The following is a 26,005-nucleotide window of genomic DNA, read 5'->3' as shown; positions in this document are numbered from 1 at the left end:
GAAGAAGGCCCTCCAATAAGTATTGATGCCTGCCATGCTGATTAAGATAGGAAGCTGAAACCAGCTCATTGGGGGCTGAGGAGAATTCACTCATCCTGGGGAAAAATCAGATAAGTCATTTTTTGTTTGTTTTTTCCTTTTAATGTTTGCAGTAACCTACTAAGGTCAATGCTCTCTATCCTTCGACACTAACAAAGTTAGTCATTTCATCATAATATTGAAGAAATAGCCAACTTTTACTTCCAAATTATTCAAAAATACAGAACAGTCCTCAGTAAGAACCAGATAAGTTATCTTGTTAATATTCTGAACATTGTTAATAAGAGTGGCTTCAACCAGATAAGTCAGTCTGTCTTATGTGTAATACATTATCTGTGGTTATTGTGGACATGGACATTGTCTTGTAAATTAATTATTGGCAGTGAATTTACACAGTTGCTTCTGTTAAAGAGAACTATTAAATCTTACGAGCTAACAATACACAAATGTGACTTACACACTTTGGTTTTAACTGGTCCATATAAGAAAATAATGCCTGGTCAGTATAGGAGAAGTCAGTTTCATTCACGATCCAAAGCAGATGCTTCATTTTTGTTAATTAAACAAAATCCAACCAAATCCATTATTTAAAAAGCTGTTTCATATAATGAAGAATGGTTTGACAACATTTGGTGAATCTGTGATTTCATAGTTTTTTTTTTAAATGCTTCCCTTGAGAACTAATTTTTTGACTTATCTTGTTGTTCCCTGGGATGAGTGAATTGTAAAGCATGAAGGCCCTTGGACGAGAGGAAAGTAAAGTTTTCCACTGTTCGTAACATTTGCACTAAGAGTGGGATAGAGTGGTTAGCTCTAAGCCTGGCTCCCTTTGCCTGCAAGAATTAACCTGGTACTCGTTTTTGGTGTAGGTGTAGGCTGAGAGAACCTAAGTCCTTGTGCCTTTCTGGAAGTGGAAAAATCTCATTTCCAAATTTTAGACTTTCTGACAAGGAACTGAACTCGTGTCCTTCTGGGTGAATCAAGCATTATGTCTACTCTCTCAGTTAGGCAGCACCATGAGAAGAATTTGATACAGGAGAACTGGGATATATGAAGAAAAAGTTCATCTATGTGAAGATGGCAGAGTATACCAAGATGTAGGGATTTTCTTTGTTCTTTTGTGATTTCATGTTTGCCTTTCTCTCCTCTTTCTACAGCTTCCTCTTCCCACTCTAACCTATCATTCTGTCTATCCTATAAATAAATTAAAAATTTAAAAAACCTATGACGTAACAGCCCCGAAGGGTCATGGCCTACCAAGCGACCGCTGCTCAGCCCGAAGGCCTACAGATTACGAGGAGTCGTGTGGTAAGCACGATGGATCCTCTCGGCTGTTATTCTTGGCTTTCTAGACCGGGGCCGCTATCTCACCATCAGATAACTCATTAATTGTAATCACATAGGCTGAGTGGACCTCGAACCAGCCCTCAGATGCAAGTAAAAATTTCTGACCTGGCTGGGAATTGAACCCGGGGCCTTCAGGAAAGAGGCAGGCATGCTACCCCTACACCGCGGGGACGGCTGTCTATCCTATATCTTCCTATATACTTACATTTAAGATATCCGTGTCCACCACATGCCTCACGACATTCCTGTATTCCATGTTGAGATGTCCAACTGCAAAGAGGCTTTGCTGATGACAGAATACCATGCATTTCAACACCAAAATCATCCTACAACAAAAAAAGATGAATTACATGGATGAGAATTTGTTTTTATGGAGATTAAAAAAAATATTTGACAAGGAAAAAGAGTTAATACTGGGGTAGAAGATACAGAACAAAAAAAAATTAAAAATAAAAAATAAAAGAAGGAAGGAAAGGCACCGCTCTTTACCTGTGTTTCTTAACATTTGTTATTATCCCACCTGTCTATTGCTTCCTCTGGCCACAACCACCTTGACACCCATTGTGGGTGGGGGACACAGACTAAGAATACACCCACGGTATCCCCTGCCTATCATAAGAGGTGACTAAAAGTGATAACCAAGGGATGATGACATTAAAACGACGAACCTACTTGTAATTAGTACCATTATGTGTGGAACACCATGGGTCAACGTTACTTGTGACTAGTACCACCTTGCGAGGAAAACGATTGGGCTACATGACATAGGAGCAATACCATTATGCAAGGAACACCACGGGTCTGGGCGTTGCTTGTGATAAGTGTCATTGTGTACATTCCACTGGTCAGTTCCACTGTGTTCAGAATGGGTCTGCATTACATATTAGTAATACCACTTTAAGAAACACCATGTGTCTATATTGCCTGTGTATTAGCACCACTATGTGAGAAACATCTCGGGTTTGGCTGTCGCCCATGATTAGTACCACTATGCGAGGAAAACCATGGGTCTACATTGCCTAAGAGTAGCACCATTATGTGAGGAAAACCAAGGGTTTGTGTTGCCTGTGAGTGTTACCATAATGTGTGATACACCATGAGTTTACATTACCTATGATTAGTACCACTATGTGAGCAACACCATGAGTATACGTGGCATGTGATTAGTTCCACTATGTGAAGGACATGGGAATACCGGCACCTGTGATTTGTTCCACTATGTGAGGAACACCATGGGTCTGTGTTGCTCATGAATAGTACCCCTATGTGCAGAACACCATGAGTTTGTGTTACCTTGGTGCTATTGTGTGTACAAATCATGGGTCTACATTATCTGCGATTAGTACCACCATGAGTCTACGTTACCTGTGACAAGTACCACTATAGGAGGAACATGCACAGTTCTGCTTTACCAGTAATTATACCATTATGAGGGGCCAGTGACTTGGATTTTGGACCCCTTTAGATAATAAGTATCATCCCAGTAATTAAGGCATTGTAAATTGGATCCACTGATTATTCATGTTTCAAATCATTTTTTCATCATTCGTTTTAAATTCTAGTCAGTGGATACATTTAGAAATTTTAGTTTTCATTTCATTGCAGTCCATACCATTAGGGGCTGATGCCCTAGTTGTTAACCCCCTTTAAACAACAAACATAAATAAAAACATTGACTCGTTACCTTTTTTATTCCTATCCTTGCTATCCACCTCAAGGCCTCTCAGGGTGCATGCACTGTGCACGGTGCAAAAGGCAACTTCGCTTGGTTGACCAGAGTGCAGATCCCCACTCCTCGATTTGGAGCAATAGCGCTGTCTCTCTCTTTCCCCACGCCTGTCTCGCTCGCTCCCCCTGTCTACCTCTTCCTCACTTGCTCCATAGCACTCCAAATCCGAGCTGAGTTGAGCCGAGTAGCACAGAGAAAGTATTGGTCTGCGCCGAGTGGGACCGATGCACTGTGCACAGGAACTCTGCACCGCTATTTGCGCGCGTGTGATTTTGGGCGTTTGAGAGGCCCTTATCTACCTTGTTCCTCATCCTCTATTCTTCAGTCTGGTACTTAAATGCACAGTAGTTCAGTATATATCAGATAATATTGATATTTCAAGGCAATTAAGCAAAAATAGATTGCAGCTCACATGAGAATTGGAGACCCTGTTACTGAAGAGATCATGATAAGCTGATAGGAGCACATAAACACAATGACTGTTCAATGTAGGAAGAAAAATTACAGAAGAGACTAGGACAAATAGGTAATGTAATGTCATGCTAATAATGTTATTCGCTTTACGTCACACAAACTACTTTTAGGGTTTTCGGAGACTCTGAAATGACAGAATTTAATCCCGCAGAAGTTGTTTTATGTGCCAGTAAATCTACAAACACGAGGCCGACTTAATTGAGCACCTTCAAATACCATCGGACTGAGCCAGGATCGAACCTGCCAAGTTGGGGGTCAGAAGTCCAGCGCCTCAACTGTCTGAGTCACTCAACCTGACAGGACAAATATTAACACAATAAGAACAATGGGCAATTTTCATACACTAATGTATATATACAAAATATCATGTCCTGATGAACTGACTGACTGACTGACTGACTGACTGACTGATACATCATCAGTGAGCAAGAATAGATTTATATTTCAATGTAGGTGCTCACTAAGGAAGGATTTTTGGATATTCCGTCACTAAGGGGGTGAATTTTAAAATCTATATCTTATCTACAGTATATCTCAAAGGCGTAAACAGTTTAAAGACATGAAATTTTGTATTTGGAATCTCCTTTACAAATAAAAAAACTTGTATTTTTGTTTTTGGAAAATCCACTTAAGGGGGAGAAGAAGTGAAGGAGGATACTTGTATCTCAAAAACTGAAGATGTTACAGACGTGAAAATTGGTACTTGGAATCTGCCTTGAAAATAAAGAAACACTTTTTTTTTTTTTTTTCAGAAAATTCAATTAAGGGGTTAAAAGATCTGAAAAAGCAGATGAATTTTTAAAATGAGACACACTCATTAACATGTTACAGACGTTACCATTGGTATTTGGATTCAGCTTTAAAAATAAAGGAACATTCATTTTATTTTATTTTTTTGTTTTTGGAAAAGTCACTCAATACAGGTTAAATAAAATGAAATAGAGTATGGCTTTTAGTGCCGGGAGTGTCCAAGGACAAGTTCGGCTTGCCAGATGCAGGTCCTTCGATTTGACTCCTGCAGGCGAACTGCAAGTCATGATGAAGACGACACACATACCCAGCCCCCATGCCAGCGGAATTAACCAAGTATCGTTAAAATTCTCAACCCTGCCGGGAATCAAACCCGGGACCCCTGTGACCAAAGGCCAGCACGCTGACCATTTAGCCATTGAGCTGGACACTTAATGTGGGTGAAAAGAAGTGAAAAAGGAGCTTAATTCCTTTTATGAAGATACTTATCTCATTAACTAAAGATGTTACAGACTTGAAAAATCTGCATTTGGAATCTCCTTTAAAAATAACACATTCTTTGTTTACAGAAAATTCACTTAAGTGATTTCAGATGATCTATTAATTGAACACTAGTACTGGGTCAGATAATGTAGTAGTGCAGTAATGAGGATTACTTTTATCAAATTACGAAATCCACGCGAGTGAAGGCGCAGGCACCAGCTAGTCTTCACATAGATTAACTCTCTCCTCATGAACAACAATTCTACTGCACCTAGTATTTTCTCAGCCACAATAAGGTTGTTTATGCTTCTGAGGTTCATCAGTAAGGCACACATTAACACTCACTGAAAGGCCATCTTTGCAGATCTTCAGTCTTGATGTGGAGCGTGTAGGATAAAAGAAGTTAAATAAGAAGAGGAAAAATATGAAGGTGAATACAGATGGTAAAAGACTAGAAATTCAGGGCAAACAAAAGGGAGAAAAGGGGCCCAATGAAAGGTATTTGTTCTTTTCCAGTATTTAAATTTCGGTATCTTTACGGTCATGAATGTATGAGCAAAAACAACAAGAGGATGTAACATAAGTGAATTTTCTATCATACAGTATGGAATCTTCGACAGAAGAAAGATTTACCAATGAAAACTAAAGAAGTTATTTATCATCATCATCATCATTTCCCTTTATCCAGCTGTAGCCGGGTAGGGGCAAATATGGTTCCTCTCCACTTTTTTCAGTCTTTCCACCACTCCTCCTCCACTGTGTCCCAGTCCAGGTTTCTTTCTATAATGCTGCGTTGGATGGTATCCTTCCATCTCAATCGTGGTCGTCCACGGCCTCTCCTTCCTTGGATTTGCATTTCCATCACCTTTTTTGGCATTCTTTCGTTGCTCATTCGCTTTATGTGCCCAAACCATCTTAGTCGGCTCTTCTCTATTCTATCATTCATTTTCTCTACTCCAATTTCTTCCCGGATTTTCTCATTCGTTAATTTGTCTCGTCTACTCTTCTGTATCATACTCCTCAAGAACATTTCGGCCGCCTGTATTCGACTCTCATCCTTCTTTGTCACTGTCCAAGTTTCTGCTCCGTCAGTTGTTATGGGTACGTAATATATCCTGTACATAATATCCTTTGCTTCCGTTGGCACATCTTTGTCCCTTAACATGTTTCTTACACTATGATAGAAACAACTTCCAGCTTGAATCCTTTTACTAATCTCAGCATCCAGTCTAGCATACTCCATTAATTCACTCCCCAGGTATTTAAACGTTTCCACTACTTCCAGGGGCTTGTCTGCAAGACTAATCTGACTTTAAGGATAAAAAGCAAATTCAGAAAGCAGAAATAAAATTTCTCAAAACTACGTTACAGAAAAAATGCAGTAAGAAGATAACTTTTTAACCAATTATAAATAGAGTGACAAAATTAACTTCCAAACCAGGCAGAGTGTCCGTGCGTGTTAACGCGCTACAGCTATGGAACCATGCTCTGCATTAGGCAGACGAGTTGATTCAAACCTCACCGTCTGCTATCCTGAGAAGGATTTTCTGTGGTTTCCCATTTTAATTTCCAGGCAAATACTGGGATAGTCCCTATTCATAGGCCACAACCGATTCCTTCTGCTTCCTTACCCAGTTTCATTTGCCATCTTTCATTCCATCTTAATTAGCTCCTCAACTGAGGTTGGCATCCAGCCATAAGAATATGCCATATAATTTCAACTCATCGCCAACCCTGTATCAGGAAATGGAAAAGAGATAGACCTACATAGATGCTAATGTTTGAGCTTAAGAAAGCAATTCAAGAACCTGCAGTTGATCAGCTAATCATTTTAAACAATGAGATTTATCAAATATATTTATTTATTTTATGCCTTTGTATGTGGTGAAGTTAGGGCTCACGGCCCTCTCTTACACTTAACCACAACATACAGTACATAGTCACATGAATTAGAAAAATAGCATTGTTAACAGTCTCTAGAGACTACTTAAATTAATGGAGTAATGTTAGCCTATAACTTATTATAACTTATTTTTAATGATTAATATTATATATCTACATTACCTAGCTCTAAATCATACTTGCACTTGTACACACTAACATTCATACAAGCTGATCACGTATTTAAGAGGAAATCTCTACAAGACCGTTTAAATTAGACTATTGAAGTGCTATTACGTATACTGACAGGGAGAGTGTTCCATAGCCTTGCCCCAGACACTTGGAAAGAGTGGCTGTATACAGATGAATGATTAACCGGTATCATAAGGGTAGAAGTCGATCTGGTATTACGTCCATGGATAGACGAGAGGAAGTTAAAATGTGAGGATAGGTATTCAGGTGTAGATTCATTCAGAAGTCGAAAAATTAGTGTTGCAGTATGTAGATTTCTTAATTTATTGATTTTCAGCCAGGATAGCTTCTCATAATAAGGGGAAATATGTGTCCGAAAATTCAAAGAAAATATAAATCATATGCAACAGTTCACTGCCCTTTGAAGTTTCATAGTTTCTTCTACAGTTGCATCGGTTAATACATCACAGAAATAAATGATTGGAAAAAAGAGTTTGAATAAGTTATTTTCATGCAATGTGGAAGAATGGATTGTTTCACTTTTAGGGGGTGGAGAGACGCATATACCTTTCTGCAGACACTTGTTATATGGTCATTCCAGTTTAAAGTGTCATTCATGACAACACCTAGGGGTTGTTTTTTTTTTTTTTTTTTTTTTTTTTTTTGCTAGTTGCTTTAAGTCACATGACACATAGGTCTTATGGCGACAATGGGACAGGGAAGGGCTAGGAGTGGGAAGGAAGCGGCCGTGGCCTTAAGGTACAGCCCCAGCATTCATTCATTCAGATGAGAAGAAATGTCATTAATATAGATTAAAAGAGGTCCAAGAACAGATCCTTGGGAAATGCCAGATAGCTTAGTCCTCCATTCTGTAGTCATGTTTGATACAACTCTCTGTCATCTATTTTTGAGGTATGAGCCCAAGAGCTGAATAGCAGAATGAGCCACGTGAAGTTTTTTAACTTGGCTAATAATGTCAATATTTACAGTGTCAAACGCACTGCTAAAGTCAACTAGGATTAATACAGTCCATTTTAGTTCGTCCATAGCCCATCTAATGTCACCCGTGATTTTTATTAGTGTTGTTGCAGTACCGTGTCCTTTCTTAAAACCAGACTGTAAGGGATCAAGTACAGAATGCTTTTCCAAGTATTTAACTATTTGTTTATGCATAATTTTCTCCAGAACCTTAGAAAGTGCTGTGAGAATGCAGACAGGTTAGTAGTCAGATGTATTGCTTGCAGGAGAGTTTTCTGGGACTGGCACAATGAGTATCTTTCCATTTAATTGGGACATTGCCTGAAGTAAGGCAGGTATTCATTAAATGAATAATAATGGGCAATATTATGTCGATTATGTAGGTCACGAATGAAATGGGAATTTCATCGTCTCCTGTTGCACGAGATTTAACTTACATAACATTCCTTCTTACTTCATGCTCTGTAACAGTATCAAATTCAAATACCGGATGGACTGGTGATTGTTGCCTTAATATATTGTCGGGACCGAGCTCGATAGCTGCAGTCGCTTAAGTGCGGGCAGTATCCAGTATTCGGGAGATAGTAGGTTCGAATCCCACTGTCGGCAGCCCTGAAGATGGTTTTCCGTGGTTTCCCATTTTCACACCAGGCAAATGCTGGGGCTGTACCTTAATTAAGGCCACGGCCGCTTCCTTCCCACTCCCAGCCCTTCCCTGTCCCATTGTCGCCATAAGACCTATCTGTGTCAGTGCGACGTAAAGCAACTAGCAAAAAAAAATATATATTGTCAATGGTGTTTTGTAATGTCGGCAAGTCAGGAGTAAGACGTTCCGTGCAGAAATATGTATCTAATTCATCAAGGGACACGTCAGGATCAGTATGCTTTGCAAGTAGTTTGCCAATACCCAGTGACTGAAGTTTTTGCCATGTGGAACCAGTGTTAATATTTTTGTTTAAATGCTGGAAATAATTAAATTTCTTATTGCGAATTACAAGTTTAATTTGGTTTCAAAGAACACTATACTGCTCATGTACGTCAGCTAGTTGAGTCTGCTTATAGCGTCGGTGTAGTGCGTCTCGTTCCTTCATCACAGTCTTAACATCAGAAGTCAGCCAAGGACAGGGTGGGCACGTTACTCTCATATTACGCTTTGGTGCGTGTTTGCTGTACAATTCATGTAAATAGGAACAAAATATTTCCATTTTCTCGTTAATGTCACTTGTTATTATGTCATACCAGGGGCAGAGTTGTGCATCTTGTTCAGTTGTATTAAATTCATGCTTTTAAAGTCTCTAAACATTACATATTTCAGTCGGTACTTAGGCACCCGAAGAGAATATGGTAAGTATATGAGATCATATTTAAATATGTCAGGAACAGATACTTGACCATGGTGAAGAATTTTTGGGGGGTTATTTGTTATTACTAGGTCTATGAATGTATGAACGGAATTGGTGGAAGTATGTACGTGGTGGGTGGGTTTAAGGGGCAATATAGTCATGACGCAGGATTGTAAAATATTTTGTAGTCATAAGGCGTCGTCATTCTGGGTTAATAAATTTGTGTTAAAGTCTCCAAAAAGTATCACATGCTCGTATGATGGTAGCAGTCTCAGTAAGCTGTCTTCTAAGTCACAGAAGTCTCGCACTGTTCATACAATGTACAAACATTTAGATATCATCGCTCAAACAGTTTCTCACAGATGATCATCACCGTCACTGACCTGACTAAATGGAAAGTTTTTAGAAGTCTCTTTCTCAATTATTTAGAATTTCCTAAATATCTGATCTTTTGATAATGAGAGGTGAACCTCAGATGAATCTCTTCTGGGACTTCCCTTACTGATATGTTCTTTTAGAATATATGAAAAATTTTCTTTTTCAATCATGGAGTACTATAAATTTCAAAATTTACTTGTATAGCTTCTAATCATCCCTGGTCATGAAAGCCAAACAATGTGGCTGAGGTTATGTGACCATGTGACACTCCAATATTTGCAGGCCATCTGACTGGGCAGCACCTGCCTAAGCAGACCAAGGCCCTGAATGGGCTGTATGTGCCAAAACATCTCTTAGTTTGAAATGACTGGTACAAATTCATTTCTAAAAATAGTCCATAGATGTCAGAAAATTTGTGAAGCTAACTGACATACAGGAAGCATGCAAACACTACCAAGCCCGTAGTTTTTACTGGTCACATTTTTTTGAAAATAACCAAGCCTATAATTTCTATGGGGTCACTTCATTTAAATTAATGTTATTTTCTAAGCAGAGTTTCAACATGCACACAAGAGGAAATGGAGGCCCAACAGTGTTTATCACGGCATGGGATCGAGGGTTGTAGGAAAGCTAACAAAACGGCATTTTATACAACACATACCTTCTACACCAAGGAAATACACTGCTAATTTATGCCAAGTTTGCAGCGCAAGAAGTAAAAAATTCAAATGGGAAACTTTGAGTCAGGAGACACGTTACCAGTTTGAGAAGTGCAGTGTTGTGCTCTGTAAGGAGACAATGATTCAAAAATTTATCACATGAAGAAAGTATGTGATTCTGAGTAATAAAGTACCTGAAACTAACCATAATGGTGTAAAACATGCTATAAACTCAATCCACAGTGATAACACTGTCCTGCGATAGTTTCATTGCCGCCATCCTGCATTGCTTTTTAGGATGACTTCTGCATCTTGAATCAGGATCCAATGTTAATTTTTCCCCCATCACATCACATTTTCTCAAAAATACTATACTACGTTTATTTCATCACATGCACTAACGCACTTCTTATGTTGTTAAGAAGTGTGTTGCTTTAATTTAAATTTCCATATTCTTTTATTAATTTATTTTATTAATTCGACATCCTCCAGCCATCTCGTAGTCCTGTACTATCACGCTCAGAGTGTAGAGCCGGCAACTATGTACAACATACGCGTGGTTTTGGCTGAGTGGCATCATTCTCTTGTTGTGCTTCGTCCACGACAGTCTTAGATGTGTTTTGCTTGCTAGTGAAAAGATTTTTGTCTTCATAAGTGTTCTATATGTGAGTAACGTACTGTGTTAATATTTTTATTGAACTTACATCTATCAACATGCCACAACGTGGCTGCAAGAACAATCCAGATACATTATGCTATGTATGTATTATGGAAGTTTCGCGCCGATAAGACAGCGGCGCAATATAACAGTTCGTGGGAAAGGGCTACTATGCCTACTTTGGCTTGAAACTTGGAGACCAAGACAAGCCGTGGGCACCACATAAGGCTTGTAGAACCTGTATAGAGCAGTTACGGCAATGGGTGAACGGTAAGCGAAATGCGTTGCCATTTGGTATTCCAATGGTATGGCGAGAACCAGAACCCCCAGACTACAGTACTCACTACTACTTCTGTTCAGTGAATGTCAAGGGATTTAACAGCAGCAACAAAGGTAACATTGTGTGTTCAAGCAATATTCGATCTGCAATTTTACCCGTTCCTCATGGCCCTGATATACCAGTACCACAGCGTCCAGAACATTTACAGGATTGTCTCTCTTCTGAATCTGATGCAGAAATGGCGGGCACTAACTCTGACTGATCTCTCCCCTGAATGCGTTGAAAAAGAACCAAGACTGTTCGAGCAAAGTGCATTAAATGACTGTTTGAGATCTTGGCCTTACAAAGGAATCTGCCAAGTTACTCGGGTCTAGACTTCATGAAAAGAACATGTTGGCACCAGGGACGACGTACTATTGGGACAGACACCGTGAACAAGAATTTACACCCTTCTTTACTGAAGAGGGAGCGTTGGTTTACTGCAACAACATTCCGGAGGTTATCTTAAAACTAGGAGCACCACAGTATGACCCTACTGACTGGAGACTTTTCATCGACACCTCAAAGCAAAGTTTGAAATGCATCCTCCTTCACAACGTAAACAAACTTTCATAGATTCCTGTCGCTCGTTCAGTAAGTATGTGAGAAACATATATAAATCTCGAAATGCTGTTGTGTAAACTGAAGCACCAGGAACACAAGTGGCAAGTGTGTGGTGATTTCAAAGTGATAGGTATTCTGTTAGGTGTACAAGGAGGTTACACAAAGCAACCCTGTTTTCTGTGCGAGCGGGACAGTCTAGCAAGGTTACATCACTGGACTCAAAAAGAATGGCCATGTAGACAATAGATTCTAGGGTCAAAAAACATAAAACCAGAATCTTGTTCACAAGAGCAAAATACTGTTACCTCTGCTTCATATCAAACTAGAGCTTGTGAAGCAATTCGTTAAGGTCCTAAACAATGAAGGTGTATGCTTTCAGTACCTGTGTCATTGATTCCCAGGCATCAGTAATTCCAAAATCAAGGAGGGTATTTTCACAGGTCCAGATATCAGAAAACTCCTTTCTGATGCTAATTTTGAAGACGTTATGTGCGCTGCAGAGTGATCGGCATGGACAGCATTCCAGAATGTGGTCAAAAACTTTCTTGGAAACACAAGGGATTCAGACTACAAACAAATGGTGGATAGATTGCTTGTTTTGTTCCAAGATTTAGGCTGTAAAATGAGCTTGAAAGTGCACATGTTACATTTACATCTGGAATATTTCCCTGAGAACCTAGGAATCCTGAGTGAAGAGCAAGGAGAAAGATTCCATCAGGATCTACAGCAAATGGAACGCAGATATAAATGGAAATGGAACAAAAACCTGCTGGCAGATTACTGCTGGTTATTAAAGAGAGAAGGTCCAACTACTCCTCACACACAAAAAGCAAAGCGAAGACTAATTTACACTAAGGTAGAGCATTATAAAATTGAAACCGTAGACTTAACATTCTCAGTATGTTACGAGGCTTAATGCGTGGTAAATTTTGATCCATTTGGCTGTGTTTTTCAACAGATCTCTTAACACAATAAACTACATATCTTCATATTATGTTCATAAGTATACCAGTGTAAGATAGGAGTGTTCAGATGGGTGAAAATAATAAGTGTTCTTTACATGTGATAATAGTAATCTTGCATGTGCACGTGCTGCATATTTATCAAATTTTCATTTTGAATTTGTACAAACACCTCATGTGATAAGGGAAAATTGACTTCAGTTCTGGAATCAGCATGCCCAAAATATAAAAGATCACTATGTAACCTTCATGCAATGATTGGAAAGTTTGAATACCCCGGCCAGTGTAATGAGTGAAAAGATACACCGGATCCATTGTTAGACTTTTTCTGTGCAACATGTGGATGAGAAAAAAACCATAAGATTTGAGATCTGTTGGAAATAATTGTGTTTATTCATTCATGTGTTTTTTGTTTTTTGTTTTTTTTTTTTGCTAGTGGCTTTACGTCGCACCGACACATACAGGTCTTACGGGGCAATGGGATAGGAAAGGGCTAGGCATGTGAAGGAAGTGGCCATGGCCTTAAGGTACAGCCCCAGCATTTGCCTGGTGTCAAAATGGGAAACTACGCAAAACCATCTTCAGGGCTGCTGATAGTGGGATTCAAACTCACTATCTCCCGGATGCAAGCTCACAGCTGTGCACCCCTAACCGCACGGCCAACTCGCCCGGTCATTCATGCGTTATAGCAAAAGAATACATTTTCAAGAGGAGGAAATGGTGATCAGCTTATAGTAGGTATTTCTTAGCTTGCTGGAGTAAACTTTGTTCATTCTGGTTCATTAGTGTGATAATTCCACCTTACAACCACTGGGATATACTCTATCTGATCCAAAGTACCCAGGCATCTACTCGAAACTGACCTCACAAGTGTTCCTCTGAGATACTGCCCAGTAGTGAACATTAATACAGCGTGGGCATACCCATGTTCTCTACTGCAGCTTGACTATGCACAGAGGACTGTTGGGTGTTGGAACATCCCTAAGGAGAACGGCAGACTAATCTTCCTACAGCAATGTAGCAAGCGCAGTTAGTGATGTGGGTTGTCGGGGTCCAGAGCAAAGTCACCATTCTAGTTTATCCCACAGGTGTTTGAAGGATTGAGGTCAGGGTTCTAGGCTGGGCAGGCTAACTTTCAACTCACTGGCCATGAACAGACAAAAAAAAAAACACACACTCTCTCTCTCTCTCTCTCTCTCTCTCTCTCTCGTAGGGAGCATTACAATGCTGAAAAACACAGTGATCATTCCCAAGCTGGTATTCTGCCATAGACAATATACGTGTAACTGGTCAAAATGGCCTTACATCGTTCCACATATAACATGCTCTGTAGATTTTTTTTTTTTTTTTTTTTTTTTTTTTGCTATTTGCTTTACGTCGCACCGACACAGATAGGTCTTATGGCGACGATGGGATGGGAAAGGCCTAGGAGTTGGAAGGAAGCGGCCGTGGCCTTAATTAAGGTACAGCCCCAGCATTTGCCTGGTGAGAAAATGGGAAACCACGGAAAACCATCTTCAGGGCTGCCGACAGTGGGGCTCGAACCCACGATCTCCCGGATGCAAGCTCACAGCCGCGCGCCTCTACACGCACGGCCAACTCGCCCGGTGTAGAATTATGAGAGGACCAAGTCCTATCCATGAAATGACATGTCGTATTGTGACCGTGAGGCCACAAATGAAAGAACAGGTGTTGGTGCGGCTTGTGTCTGCTTGTCGGCGAGATGGGGTGCGCGCGACCTTGGACGGGGGCGAGAACGAGTTTTTTTGTGCAGAGAGCGGCCGACTGGCTAACGGAATAAAAATAAAAAAATGAAGGTTGGTGACTGGAAGAAGGAGGCCAGCGCGTGTCACCTGTACTTGCGAGGAATGATTTGAATGAAATATTTGTAATATCTTTGGTGGCGACGTGCATAATTTACGGAAGGCTCAAGGACTAAAGTAAAATAAACTGGATAAAAGAATAGCACATTTGGAGGATATAAATTAAAAACTGAAATTATGGAATAATTTGCACGACCTTGTGGCTAAGATGGTGATGAAGTTGTAGATTCGTACAGGAGAAGAATTTAGCCCCTCAATTGACTTTACTTCCGTGCATGTGCACCAGACATGACATTTAAGTCATGTGATACGAATACTCGCTCTCACACACCCTCTGGCGTGTCTTGAACTATCACCTGCAGTTGCTCAGCGTGGAACGTCGCTTCACTCCTGTGCTCTACACGTCTGAAAGTTGGATATAATTTAGAACAGTGCTGTGATCAGACGTCGAATGTGCAGACATTAATCCCTTAAAGTACGTGTCATTTCCAGAATACTGTTACGTGTGTGCTTGGAGCCTACTCTAAAACATTTTGTGTAAGTTTCAGCTGTCTTACGAGTGGACGCGGAAGACGTGGACGTGAATAAATTCCAGAAGAGGACGGAATCTCACATCATGGATTACCAGTGCTTCACCATGAGGTTCTAAACCTTTGACCATCGTTGGCGGCGCCGGGATGCAGATTCTTCCTTCCTGGCATGGCTGATTGAGAACCCAGACTTCCAGACATGAAGATTCATCTATAAGTTAAGTCGATTACGTCTCATTTATATCTGTTCTATGTAGTTTTGTTCTATCCTTTTCTTTTTCTTCGTAAGCTATTTTGACACTTTTTATGGCAGTTTATTTGCTCGAATACGTCATACAACTGACACATGTGATTATTTAATGACCATGTGGCCATGAATTTGACAGTGAAGGTTCTGATAGAGTTATCCATGTGTTATCGACACCATCTTTGCTTATTGAGTAAATTTCGTCACGAATATGAATTAGTTTATGTTTGATGGATTTAATGGTAGGATATTTCGTCCGTATTTTCTATATTTTCCTTGTATTTTGAACTTCTACTTGTACCTCGTGTCTGAGACAACGTGTCATCGGGATATTGAGTCCGAATTCTATGTGCGAATTTAATGTGAACATGTGCATTGGACGCATGTGATAATTAATTGGATGTAATTAATCATCGAGACACTTTTAAGTGGATATTATGTATTTGTAGGACGATGGTAGGTCCTGATATTTCACGGCTATATATTTGAGATTTAGATGCGACAAGTTAAAGTCGTCATTGTGGTACATTGTACGTATAGAGTATATGGAATAAGTGGCATGAATCTTCGCGATACTGAGCTTTTCACATGTTTATGGATTATTCGCGATAAAATGTAGTGTAGCCTAATATTAGTGTCTTCGGATGAAGAAAATGAAAGTCCATGTTTATCGATGTACTTTTAATTCGTGGGAATATCCCGAATTTTCTCAAGTAATCCAGTAATTTCAATCTCAAGGTACAGATGAATGTTCGAGAAGGCCTTAGGTCTAAAGAACAAGTCTTCGGCGAAATATCTAAATAATGTCTGATTCATGATTATACCAGCTCACTCGTTGATGTAATTTTACTCTCATGTGATAACTCAATCTTGCTGTAACTCAATAAATTTGTTAATAGGAGAGTAAAACGGTTGATCGACACTCGTCGACATGTACATAGTGTAGATATTTTCTTCTTAGTACTCACAGTCTTCTTACCAATTTCCGTAGTTAGCTGTAGAAGTAGTGATTTATTAGTATTTAGAGGGTTATTTTTTTTTTATGTGTTCTATTCTGAGACATGTGACACCGATATTATCGATTGATAGTGGACAGGATCTCCACATGGATGGTATTATCTCCATTTATTTACGTTTGCAAGCCCGAGAGGCGTTTTATTTAGTTTAATCATTGGTCAAATACTTAATGTTCAATACAAATTCTCACGGAAGGAGATGTGAGATGACGTGAACAGGTATATCCGACGTCTCGGATTAACTTAGGGAAAACCAAGGCAAATTCAACTTTTCATTTTATCGTTAAGATAACGACTGTAAATTTTATTATTTTGTCATAAGTGTTAACTTTTTGAATCTTGGTTATTTCTTTACTAAATTCGTTCTTACAATTACTGCATTTTTTCCAGATTATCGATGAAGGCTTGGCCCAGACCTCATTTTTCTGAATGAAAATTTTTAATTCAACTTTAAACAAATAACTTAATAACTTTGAAGACGATAAAAAAAAAATTTTTACAATGTAAATACTCTGTTAGAATGTCAGGGAAACAACTGCCGTGTACCATCCCATTTGTGTGTGCCTAGGTTTGTTACATCAAGAGCCAGATAAAATTCCTTAACGTAACGATCATAATCATAATCATAGATTTCAGGATGGCCAATACTGCTTTAAATTGAATAAAAGTGTCATATTTGTTTTCTACTTGAACGCACTCATTTGATGAACCCTATGAAAATCCTGCCACATTCATTTATTTTATAAGCCTACAGCCACCGAACTGAGCACCCCTGGGGTGTCTCGTGTTCGATGACTGACTAGGACGGGCACATCTTAGTGGCTTTTCCCATCCGTGGGGCTCGATTTGTGGCTTAAAAATGTGGCTTAATCCATCGTGGAACTTGATTACTTGCTTCTCCACGTGGTTTAAATTGACTTGCTCAAATTATTAATTATTCACGGTTCGGCAGGTTCATTTCAGATTTAATGCCATCCCAGTTAGGTAGAATTCTAACAGAGTACGCGGAATTTTCAGAGTATTTTACTTAAGATTATGTGTTTCACATGGAAAAATGAGGGTTAGGAATTTTCTTCATGAAATTTGAATTTGCCTTATCACAATCAACATGTCTGGGGGGAAAGTTTCTGCATTTCGGCGTTTGCTGACACAGGTCACTTTCTGAATAATAGAATGGATCTCGAGGAGATTAGGAGGTTATTAGAGACTCTAACAGTAGAGAGTAGGGGAGCACAGGAAGAGAGTAGGAGAGCACAGGAGGAGAATAAAGAGGAATTCAGAAAAATACAGGAAGAGAGTAGGAGAGTACAAGACGAGAATAAAGAGGAATTTAGAAAAATACAGGGAATACAGGAAGATAGTAATGAACGATTGAGTCAAAAAATGAACATTATGGGTGCTGCGATACAGGAAGAGGCAAAAAAAGGTCGTGACGAACTATATGCAAAACTGGAGGAAACTAGTTGTCGGATTGACAATATCGTGTTAGAGTGCAGGGAAAATCAGAAAAAAACCCTGGAACAAGTTGTTACTTTGACGAGCCAGATTAAAGAGGATAATAAGGTTATCACCGGGAAGGTCACCGCTCTTCAAAGTGACGTAGTCCTAGTCAGAAACAACATTGAATCTGTGAGGAAGGAGATAGATGTTATAAAGGTAGAGATTTCTACGGCACAAGAAGAGATGTCAGAACAAGTGAAAAATCTTAGAGGAGAGGTCACCGAAGACTTGAAGAAAATAAAAGAGAAGGTCGACGATGATCTCCGTTCCGTAAAGGACAGTATCTCAGTCAACCAAATGGAGATACAAGATATTTCACTCCAGTTCGATGATATCAAGAACATGATTGACAAAGACAAGTCGGAAATACTCGAGCAAATTATTAATCTTGCCGGAGATGTCAAGTCCGGGAAACAGAAGATGGAGGAAAATATGGACGCCCTCCAAAAATTAGAAAAAGAAGTAGGATTCTTGAAGTTGCAGGATAGGAGCACTAGGGTCTTAGTGACATCATTAATGGACCGACAGAGTAATGTCGAAGAGGTCGTACAGGCTAAATCTACTGTAACAGAAGGAATATCGCCCATAGCTGAATCGTCTCAGAATACTACCCACATTGAACAACCCACAGTAAATCTCAGCACTACACCGGCACAAAGCGTACCTCAAATCATTAATTTTATCCGAATGAGCGAGGACAGGCCTAGAAAATTCAACAACTTAAACGGGGTCACGCCTAAAAATTTCATTAGGGACCTTGATGAATATATTCGTGAACAGAAGATCCCTACTGAAAAACATCTGCGAACAGCGGAGAAATTTTTAGAGGGAGACGTGCTCAACTGGTACCATGCTTTCCGTTATACGTTTGAAGACTATGAAAGTTTCAAGCGCTTATTCCTACAGAGATACTGGGGAGCGGATCTGCAACAAGCACTACGGTTGGATTTGTATTCACGAAAATATTCCACAGATGGGCAAACGCAGTACGCTAATTACTTCTGTAATCAAGTACGACGAATGAAAGACCTCGACACTCCACCATCTGAAAATGAGTTGGTCCAGGCGATAACAAAGCAGTTTCCTGTGGAAGTACAGCGCTTACTCATTGCTGCTAATGTTCAGACCGCCGTGCAGGCTGAGACTATTCTCAGACAGCTCGACCACACCATGAATGTCTCAACAGTACCGAAAACTCAAAGGAGCAATACTTATCAGGTCAACGTAATAGACATTCCGAAAAACCGGAATTCGCCTCCAATGCCTGAAAACGGAAATCAGAGTGGACCTAAAGAGTACAAAAACTATCCCAGAGCGTACGATCGTCGATGGGAAGAGAGAAGAATGAGACCCAGAGAGGACAGGATGGAAGATCCGAAGAATGTCCGAAGAAGGGGAAATTACAGGACACGGGATCGACCACAGGACTATAGACGGAATAGGCCTTATGATAGACCTAGATATTATTCAGATCGTAACTACCGGAATTTCAGAGATGAAATGGAGAACCGTCATCGAGAAAGCATGAGGTACATTGAAGAATTACGGAAGGAAACTGAAAAAGGCTCAAAATGGAAGGACGCCATTCATAATCAAGACACCGATCCAGATGTGATGGGAGCCGAGAGCCCAGAGTTCCAGCGACACCGGAATTCACCTCATGACGATAGATTAAATCCCTCAGCACCACAATATCAACCTGAAAATCAGGGCGCCAGAAGAAAGACTCAAATGTGAAGAGATCAAACCATTACTCTCCTATGAACAGTTATATTCAATGCCTCGAACCTAAGACTCTACCGTAAAGCAGAAGAGTGAGGAAAGAAAAAAAGAAAAGACCCAGGTCGGCTATCGAAGAAATACCAGTTTGTGCCGTGCAGAATGACTACCGTTCAGACAACTGACAGATGCCTGAAATTATAAATACCATGGAAAATTAAACAGTGAAGTGGACAGCATACGGACCACATTTTAAGGAATGAACACGATTGTAAAAATTTTTAACCTTGCTTAAAAATTTTTGTCCCAGTAAGAGGTGGATGTGACCGTGAGGCCACAAATGAAAGAACAGGTGTTGGTGCGGCTTGTGTCTGCTTGTCGGCGAGATGGGGTGCGCGCGACCTTGGACGGGGGCGAGAACGAGTTTTTTTGTGCAGAGAGCGGCCGACTGGCTAACGGAATAAAAATAAAAAAATGAAGGTTGGTGACTGGAAGAAGGAGGCCAGCGCGTGTCACCTGTACTTGCGAGGAATGATTTGAATGAAATATTTGTAATATCTTTGGTGGCGACGTGCATAATTTACGGAAGGCTCAAGGACTAAAGTAAAATAAACTGGATAAAAGAATAGCACATTTGGAGGATATAAATTAAAAACTGAAATTATGGAATAATTTGCACGACCTTGTGGCTAAGATGGTGATGAAGTTGTAGATTCGTACAGGAGAAGAATTTAGCCCCTCAATTGACTTTACTTCCGTGCATGTGCACCAGACATGACATTTAAGTCATGTGATACGAATACTCGCTCTCACACACCCTCTGGCGTGTCTTGAACTATCACCTGCAGTTGCTCAGCGTGGAACGTCGCTTCACTCCTGTGCTCTACACGTCTGAAAGTTGGATATAATTTAGAACAGTGCTGTGATCAGACGTCGAATGTGCAGACATTAATCCCTTAAAGTACGTGTCATTTCCAGAATACTGTTACGTGTGTGCTTGGAGCCTACTCTAAAACATTTTGTGTAAGTTTCAGCTGTCTTACGAGTGGACGCGGAAGACGTGGACGTGAATAAATTCCAGAAGAGGACGGAATCTCACATCATGGATTACCAGTGCTTCACCATGAGGTTCTAAACCTTTGACCATCGTTGGCGGCGCCGGGATGCAGATTCTTCCTTCCTGGCATGGCTGATTGAGAACCCAGACTTCCAGACATGAAGATTCATCTATAAGTTAAGTCGATTACGTCTCATTTATATCTGTTCTATGTAGTTTTGTTCTATCCTTTTCTTTTTCTTCGTAAGCTATTTTGACACTTTTTATGGCAGTTTATTTGCTCGAATACGTCATACAACTGACACATGTGATTATTTAATGACCATGTGGCCATGAATTTGACAGTGAAGGTTCTGATAGAGTTATCCATGTGTTATCGACACCATCTTTGCTTATTGAGTAAATTTCGTCACGAATATGAATTAGTTTATGTTTGATGGATTTAATGGTAGGATATTTCGTCCGTATTTTCTATATTTTCCTTGTATTTTGAACTTCTACTTGTACCTCGTGTCTGAGACAACGTGTCATCGGGATATTGAGTCCGAATTCTATGTGCGAATTTAATGTGAACATGTGCATTGGACGCATGTGATAATTAATTGGATGTAATTAATCATCGAGACACTTTTAAGTGGATATTATGTATTTGTAGGACGATGGTAGGTCCTGATATTTCACGGCTATATATTTGAGATTTAGATGCGACAAGTTAAAGTCGTCATTGTGGTACATTGTACGTATAGAGTATATGGAATAAGTGGCATGAATCTTCGCGATACTGAGCTTTTCACATGTTTATGGATTATTCGCGATAAAATGTAGTGTAGCCTAATATTAGTGTCTTCGGATGAAGAAAATGAAAGTCCATGTTTATCGATGTACTTTTAATTCGTGGGAATATCCCGAATTTTCTCAAGTAATCCAGTAATTTCAATCTCAAGGTACAGATGAATGTTCGAGAAGGCCTTAGGTCTAAAGAACAAGTCTTCGGCGAAATATCTAAATAATGTCTGATTCATGATTATACCAGCTCACTCGTTGATGTAATTTTACTCTCATGTGATAACTCAATCTTGCTGTAACTCAATAAATTTGTTAATAGGAGAGTAAAACGGTTGATCGACACTCGTCGACATGTACATAGTGTAGATATTTTCTTCTTAGTACTCACAGTCTTCTTACCAATTTCCGTAGTTAGCTGTAGAAGTAGTGATTTATTAGTATTTAGAGGGTTATTTTTTTTTTATGTGTTCTATTCTGAGACATGTGACACCGATATTATCGATTGATAGTGGACAGGATCTCCACATGGATGGTATTATCTCCATTTATTTACGTTTGCAAGCCCGAGAGGCGTTTTATTTAGTTTAATCATTGGTCAAATACTTAATGTTCAATACAAATTCTCACGGAAGGAGATGTGAGATGACGTGAACAGGTATATCCGACGTCTCGGATTAACTTAGGGAAAACCAAGGCAAATTCAACTTTTCATTTTATCGTTAAGATAACGACTGTAAATTTTATTATTTTGTCATAAGTGTTAACTTTTTGAATCTTGGTTATTTCTTTACTAAATTCGTTCTTACAATTACTGCATTTTTTCCAGATTATCGATGAAGGCTTGGCCCAGACCTCATTTTTCTGAATGAAAATTTTTAATTCAACTTTAAACAAATAACTTAATAACTTTGAAGACGATAAAAAAAAAATTTTTACAATGTAAATACTCTGTTAGAATGTCAGGGAAACAACTGCCGTGTACCATCCCATTTGTGTGTGCCTAGGTTTGTTACATCAAGAGCCAGATAAAATTCCTTAACGTAACGATCATAATCATAATCATAGATTTCAGGATGGCCAATACTGCTTTAAATTGAATAAAAGTGTCATATTTGTTTTCTACTTGAACGCACTCATTTGATGAACCCTATGAAAATCCTGCCACATTCATTTATTTTATAAGCCTACAGCCACCGAACTGAGCACCCCTGGGGTGTCTCGTGTTCGATGACTGACTAGGACGGGCACAGTATGGCTTTTAGTGCTGGGATATCCCAGGTGCAGGTCTTTCTATTTGACGCCCTTAGGCGACCTGCACGTCGTGATGAGGATGAAATGATGATGAAGACAAAACATACACCCAGCCCCCGTGCCATTGGAATTAACCAATTAAGGTTAAAATCCCCGACCCGGCCGGGAATCGAACCCGGGACCGTCTGAACCGAAGGCCAGGACGCTGACCGTTCAGCCAACGAGTCGGACAGTCCTGTCCATGAAAAACATCCACACCCAGTCAGCGCAGCTTTGCTTAATTTCACTGTAGGCGCTGCATAGGCTGGCATGTATCATTAACCTGGCATATGCCAAACTCAAACTGCCATATGGTATAAAGTGAGTCATCACTCCAAATCTCACACAATAAGTCGTCTACGGACCAGTGACAGCACGCTTTACAGCATCAAATGCAGCGATCATGGATGAATTGTGTAGTTTATGGATAGGTGCCTGAATCTTGAACCCCAATCCTCATATCCCCTGGCATACAGTTATGGTGCAAGCTACACTATTAGGGGCACTGCAGAATACACACGTGAAGGTATCACACAATGTCGTGATTTTCTCGTACAAACTCCTTTAATGCTCAATGGTCTCCTTCGCTAAAGACGCGTAGTCAACCCAGCTATGGTTGTGCCTTCCTGTTTCCATTATATAATTACATCTCCAACAGTTGACTTAGGAAACGTGAGAAAGTGTAGGAAATGGTTCCAACTAATTGCTTACCAGTGCGGCAATCAATAACCATTCCATGTCCGACTCGTTGCCTGACTGGTCAGCGTACTGGCTTTCAGTTCAGAGGGTCCTGGGTTTGATTCCCAGCCGGGTCTGGGATTTTAACCTTCATTGGTTAATTCCATTGGCCTGGGGGCTGGGTGTTTGTGCTGTCCCCAACATTCCTGCAACTCACACACCACACATAACACTATCCTCCACCACAATAACATGCAGTTACCTACACATGGCAGATGCCGCTCACCCTCATTGGAGGGTCTGCCTTACAAGGGCTGCACTCGGCTAGAAATAGCCACATGAAATTATTATTACCATTCCATGTTCAATGACACAGAGCTCACTTGCGCCACCCATTCTGCAGATATCTCATAGCACCAAACAACACTGAGCCCTCAGCAGTCTTTTATAGCAGCAACACCAGTCGTAGAGACATCTAGGCTCTAGTTAAGTGTACAGAGGATTGCCCAGATACTTTTGATGAGAGTGTATAACTTCACACACTCCAAATACTGTCAAAAAAAAATATTAAAGTAATCTGAAAAGGGAAATTACTAAAAAATAATCTACTTTTCAAATAATGTACTTCCGCTAGTAGTTTAACATAGCACTAACACATCTAAGGTTTTCGGCGATGCGAGGATGGGAAAGTGCTAGGATTGGGAAGGTAGTGGCCATGGCCTTACGGTACAGTACCAGCAGTTGCCTGGTGTGAAAATGGGAAACCATCTTCAAGGCTGCCAACATAGGGAATGGAACCCACCACCTCCCAAATGCAAGCCCACTGCTACACGACCCTGATCACACGGTCCACTTGCTCGGTGCTTTTCAATAAAATAATAGTACGGTATTTATAGAAAGAATTAATATATTTTTTCATCTATTCCAATATATTCAAATGAAAAGTACAGATAGTAGATAGGTTGCAGTATAATTGAACTGTACTTACCACTTTACTTTTGTCTTCCTTAAAAATCATCATTGCTTGGAAGTTTATTAACATCTGACAAGTAGCAATAGCAAAAATCTTCAAGGCACAAGCTGCAGCTACGTAGGGAATGAGACGCCATTGCTGGAGGAAGAAAAATACACAAGCTCAATTAGAGATACTGTAATAACAGATACCGGTATTAAAGGTGAAAGGGGACCACCTTAGTTTCATTTGCAGCAGACACAAATGATTTAGTGACAAGAATAAGTGCAGCCAAAGCACTGATGCATTTTAGCCACCTATCAGAGTTCAGTCGGGAAGTCTCAGCCTTTCCGTACTGGATTAGTTTCTGCCTGCGGAATGGACTTGTGCGTCAAAGTAATCCCGAGAGGTGTCGGTTCAGTCCGTAACAACCCGAGTTTGCTGTCTTACTCTCTCTGTCCGTACTGTAGTGTACACTCCACTCTTCCCTGCTAGCCTAGCTCCCTCCCCTTGCATTTTGGTGTCAAGACATCCTGGCTCGGCTCTACTCATACCATAATGTGCCAGTTTCTCTATGCCATGTTTACAGCATTTCATGACAAGAATACAGAAATATTACTCTTATAGCATGATACCAATGAGTTGATAATGATTAGGCTAGCCCCAGGGTGCAGCAAAAGAAAATCTGCCCCTTTCATGGAGGTCCTCGTTTCAATGTTCCACAAGGAATAATTATTGGACCTTTGTGTTTTCTTATATCATATATATATAAATAAATTATAAAGGCTAAGAACTGAAATTGCAGGCAAGGCTTCTTGCAGATGATAATGTACTGTGTAGAGTAATAAATAAGATGCAGGATTGTTAGCAAAGGCAAAAAAGACCTTGACGATGTTAAGATAGACAATGGTATGATAAACTGGATGAAAAGCAGTGGCGGTGGGCTCTCAGGAGCACACGAGCACGTGAACACCCAATTCAAATGCATGTTCACGCATTCATGGATAATTCAAAATTGTTTCCTTTGTTTCTGCCTGATTTCATCAATCGATCGAAAGTATTTGACTTTTATCAAAGCTCCGTTACACTGACAGCTGTTCATTTCGACTGACAATGCAGGAAGCACACTGGAGATTTTGCTACGAGCCTGAAGACTATACGCATGCGCATGGAGATGACGTCATGGTTTATCCACAGATATCTCCATAAGCGAGGAGCACGGTTAGCTATGTGCCTTTCAGTCTACAACTACCCTCAAACAAGTGATAGTATTCCAGTTAACCACAAGAGTCCCCCACCTCACCTGTTACTGTTGGCCACAGCTCCCGGAAGTTACTATTGCATTACATCACTGGAAGATTTCGCTAGTAGGTGATTCTGAACAGGGTTCGTAATCACCGGAAGAAGTTTGCTTTACATTTTGGGTGGAAAATAGTTTAAATTTCAATTAATTTGAGTACTGTTAAATGTGGTAATTGCATGCACTATGTTTATGCTTGTTGTCATTCTTAGGTGGACTTTGTGCTAACTTCTGTAAATCCAAGAATATTGTTCGCATCATTTAATATTCGCCACAACACAGCATTGTAGTAAAATTGCTGTGAATTTTACTTTTACCGAGCTAAGTATAGAATCTGCCAACTTTGAGACA

The 26,005-nt window shown here is 40.0% G+C and overlaps 1 protein-coding gene across 7 annotated transcripts in view; it reads right to left on the bottom strand.

Moving 5' to 3' along the window:
* Positions 1-26,005, bottom strand: part of LOC136864756 (peroxisomal acyl-coenzyme A oxidase 3) — a 230,510-nt gene that overhangs the window by 32,924 nt on the left and 171,581 nt on the right. For all 7 annotated transcript variants that reach the window (XM_067142116.2, XM_067142117.2, XM_067142119.2 and 4 more), the window contains 2 exons: positions 24,391-24,513; positions 1,592-1,712 (listed from right to left, as the gene is read on the bottom strand). In XM_067142116.2, the coding sequence (XP_066998217.2) occupies positions 1,592-1,712; positions 24,391-24,513 (244 nt within the window). The remainder of the gene's footprint in view (positions 1-1,591; positions 1,713-24,390; positions 24,514-26,005) is intronic.

The sequence above is a fragment of the Anabrus simplex genome, chromosome 2 (assembly GCF_040414725.1).
Source record: "Anabrus simplex isolate iqAnaSimp1 chromosome 2, ASM4041472v1, whole genome shotgun sequence".
NCBI lineage: Eukaryota > Metazoa > Arthropoda > Insecta > Orthoptera > Tettigoniidae > Anabrus > Anabrus simplex.
The sequence above is the reverse complement of the archived record's forward strand: the minus strand, read 5'-3'. Positions and strand labels throughout refer to the sequence as shown.